General features: G+C 41.9%; 1 protein-coding gene across 1 annotated transcript; it reads right to left on the bottom strand.

Moving 5' to 3' along the window:
- Positions 1-2,791: 2,791 nt before the first annotated feature.
- Positions 2,792-3,472, bottom strand: LOC311311616 (myoglobin-like; the record flags this gene model as incomplete). Its single annotated transcript, XM_084441366.1, has 3 exons — positions 2,792-2,902; positions 3,083-3,269; positions 3,390-3,472. 3 exons carry the CDS (start codon positions 3,470-3,472, stop codon positions 2,792-2,794), a joined length of 381 nt encoding a protein of 126 aa, XP_084297492.1.
- Positions 3,473-3,866: the final 394 nt, after the last annotated feature.

Below are 3,866 nucleotides of genomic sequence, written 5' to 3'. Positions count from 1 at the left end.
CTTATAATATGTCGTAAATAAGGTCCAGGTTGTCAAAAACGAGCATTGTCCTTTAATAGGCTTACACCCCCGGAACAAGGAACGGAACGTTATTTATCGTTCTTAACCGGTTCAGGAACGCTATGTTGGTGGCGAAACACAAGAACGGAAACGTTAAATATGCTGGTTCTGCTCGGAGCGAACCGATTGAAAAATAATTTTGTTTTTAAGCCCTGGCGTACGGTGGCCGACGTGTGCAAATCACAACGGCAAATCCGGAACACAACGGCAAGTTCAAAAAACACAACCGCAAAGTTCAAACACAACAACAAAGTTAAAAAACACAACAGCATTGTGGAAGCATATCTGGAATATGTAGAGAGTGGGTCGTATGCCCACCTCCCTTGTTCTCTGTAAAGCGCATTGTGTTGCCTCTGGGTATGAAATGCGCTATACAAATAAAGCTTTGATTGATTGATTGATTGAACAGCAAGTCAGAAAACACAACTGCAAGTCGGAAACACAAATGCAATACAGAATACACAACAGCAAGAGAGAAAACACAATCGCAAATTGGAAACCACGATTGCAACTCCCAAAAACACAACGACAATAACCAGAAATCACATTAGAAATGTGTCAACCGGAAAGGGATTTACTACTTGTTGAATCTGATTGGGCAGCTATAGTGTCAATAACAGTGGGACATGTGCGGGAAGCGAATACTCAAATTAATTTGAAATTATACGTTTAATGACTGGGTTTAAGAATGGAACTATTTTTCTCCCACATGCAGGAGCCTATCTTGCCTCCTGCCAGTCTGTTATCTTGACTTCTGCCAGGCTGTTGTTATAAATAAGAAGTTCTTAACTTAGTTAAGACTCTAAAAGTAGTTAAGAACTTCTTATTTATAACAACAGCCTGGCAGGAGGCAAGATAACAGACTGGCAGGAGGCAAGATAGGCTCCTGCATGTGGGAGAAAAATAGTTCCATTCTTAAACCCAGTCATTAAACGTATCATTTCAAATTAATTTGAGTATTCGCTTCCCGCACATGTCCCACTGTTATTGACACTATAGCTGCCTGTTGAGGAATTTACATCCAAACACCTTAAACCTTTGTCCTCTCTCTCCTTTTGTAATTCATCACCTCCCCCAAATATTCACATAGCTGTGCTAACATACAAAATGGCTTCCAGGAGGCCATCTGTCTACAACAGAATAACCATCCTTTGTCATCCTTTGTCCCCAATTGCTGCCTTTTTCTCATGTCACATGTCTGTACTCTTGGCCACGCCTGTGCCATTTCATATGACGTACAATGGAGTAGCCAATCACTCCTGGAAGCACCGTACCTGTGTTTGACTGCATATAAGGCACAGCAAAAGACAGAGCCGGCACTTCGCTGGATACCACCCTTGTTGCGTTGTTCAGGAAGTCCTTGCGCTCGTATGTTTTTCACAATAAACCAGACTTAACCTTTTGAGCGAATCTTGGTAAATCCTTTTTTGACTAGATCAGTTAGATTCAACAAGTAGTAAATCCCTTTCCGGTTGACACATTTCTAATGTGATTTCTGGTTATTGTTGTTGTGTTTTTGGGAGTTGCAATCGTGGTTTCCAATTTGCGATTGTGTTTTCTCTCTTGCTGTTGTGTATTCTGTATTGCATTTGTGTTTCCGACTTGCAGTTGTGTTTTCTGACTTGCTGTTGTGTTTTTTAACTTTGTTGTTGTGTTTGAACTTTGCGTTTGTGTTTTTTGAACTTGCCGTTGTGTTCCGGATTTGCCGTTGTGATTTGCACGCGTCGGCCACCGTACTGGTGATAACCCACGCCAACACCAGTCATCAATCACTTCCTGCTGAGGCTAACTACTCCTTTTCTACAGGTGCGTGCCCAAGTCATGCTTTAGGATTGGTTCACACAAATTGCCTTAGCTGAACTACTACACTTACCTCTACTGGTAACTAACATTTATTGAAGCTGTTTTATGAGACTATTGTTATGAGACTGTGAAATAACTATTGTCACTTTTAGTACTACACAGTATGAATTGACCTACTACCTTTTGTAAGTTTTAAGGCACAGTATATGTCTGCCTGCACTGACATTTATGTTTTTTTGTCATTGATAGGAAACTACAATATATAGTGCCCGAGTACCTTTTGTACGGTAATGAAAGTTGAGTTGTTACTTGGAAAATAGTAATTAAGTTCTGAACACACTTATCACCATGCCTAGGTGTTATGTGTTGCACATGTTATTAAATTTAAGGAAAAAAATGATTAAACGGGTTAAATCTGAGCCTCCATAACAACAGCCATCAGCCACCTCATTCAGAAATTGTAAACGAGATGACTACCAAAGTACCCCACAGACACATCATAAAGAGTGTTTGTTCTGGTGAACATATGTCTCTGGAGTGTTCATAAGTCACACATCCATGTGATTATTGTTCCATATAAACTCACCAAAGACAGGACAGAGTATACAAAGCATGTTGTGGCTGATAGAAAGTTTATTGGTTTAAATTAATTCTGACAATGGTACTGTGCTTGTCATGTTGCAATGGAAATTACCTGAACATTTGGTAAGCAAACTACCAGTTTGATGGACGGCAATGATTCACAGAAAGAAAACCACAACATAAATGCCATAATTACCTATAGTCCGTATTATTAAAAAAAAAAAAGTAATTCTGTAAGATTATTATCCATTGGCAAAAAGATAGACCACCCTTCCCCTCTTTCACTCACACCTCCTGATAAAAAGATGTTGTCTTTTCTCTAGCGTGACCCCTGACGTTGTACACATCAGGAGCAGCACTCCCAAATCGCAGCCATCACCTTCTTGAGATCCTGCTGTCCTGCGGCGTCCAGCCCGCACTTCTCAGCCATCAAATCGACAAGGACCTCGGTGATATGCTGGGGTGGGGATTATTATATTTGGTAAGAATTTCTTTTACCAAGACTCTCAAGATAAGCTGTTCAAATAATTGGTCAACTCAAGAGATAGTCAACATGAATGTACAGAAGACAAAGAAGAAGAGAGAAAAGTAAGGGAGATAGAAGACAACAGGCTTGAAGAGGAGGGGAGGTCCTTACTGTGCATGCATTTCCGTTGAGGGCTATGAAGGGGAAGTTTCCCTTGGCTTTGAGCATGTCACCTATGTGCTTGAGACGGCTGACGCCTATTGAAGTTACATATTGGTTGCCGGCCAGGTCGCGTGGTGCGAGGCCCAGTATCTTGGAGTCACCCAGCCTCTGGATGTCCGGGTACTTGGTAAATGCACTGTGAGGAGAGAGAGAGAGGAAGAGATAGCAACAACCTGTGCAGTTCTCAGTATGTCATTAATAAACCCCTGACCAGTTACCGGTCCGAGCCACTTCTCCTGCCTCATCGCCCACTGACCGAGTCATGAGGATATCTCCGAAGTGGGGCAAGTCGGCGTCCACTGTGGCCCAGCACTTCAGAATCTTGTCCCAGTCTGCCATGATCTGAGGAAGAGGAGAGGGAGGATGAGCAGCCAGGCCTGCACTATAGAATGAAATGAATCAATACTGAGGCTTATAGAGCTATCAGCACTCGCTGATGGTTCAGGGTCAAATTAATGACAAGGTACAGTATGAGAGCAATGAAAGGTTATGACATCTATTGATATTAGATTATTGTTGATGTCTACTGCACCAGACTAATAGAACACAAAAGTCTAATTTAATCTGCGTAAAACAAGCTATGGCTCATAGCTTGGTTTCCATGGCAACCACACCATCAACTGTCCAAAATCTGTCTCACAGGGGTTGTTTTACACATAATAAATTAGGCTTAACACAGCCTTGGTTGACTGCTCTGACCCAGCAGTACAAAGAACACTGGACCTCAGCGTCA

This window comes from Borostomias antarcticus (assembly GCF_949987555.1).
Source record: "Borostomias antarcticus genome assembly, chromosome: 7".
Taxonomy (NCBI): Eukaryota; Metazoa; Chordata; class Actinopteri; order Stomiiformes; family Stomiidae; genus Borostomias; species Borostomias antarcticus.
Note: the sequence above shows the minus strand (reverse complement) of the source record. Positions and strands in the feature narration are given on the sequence as shown.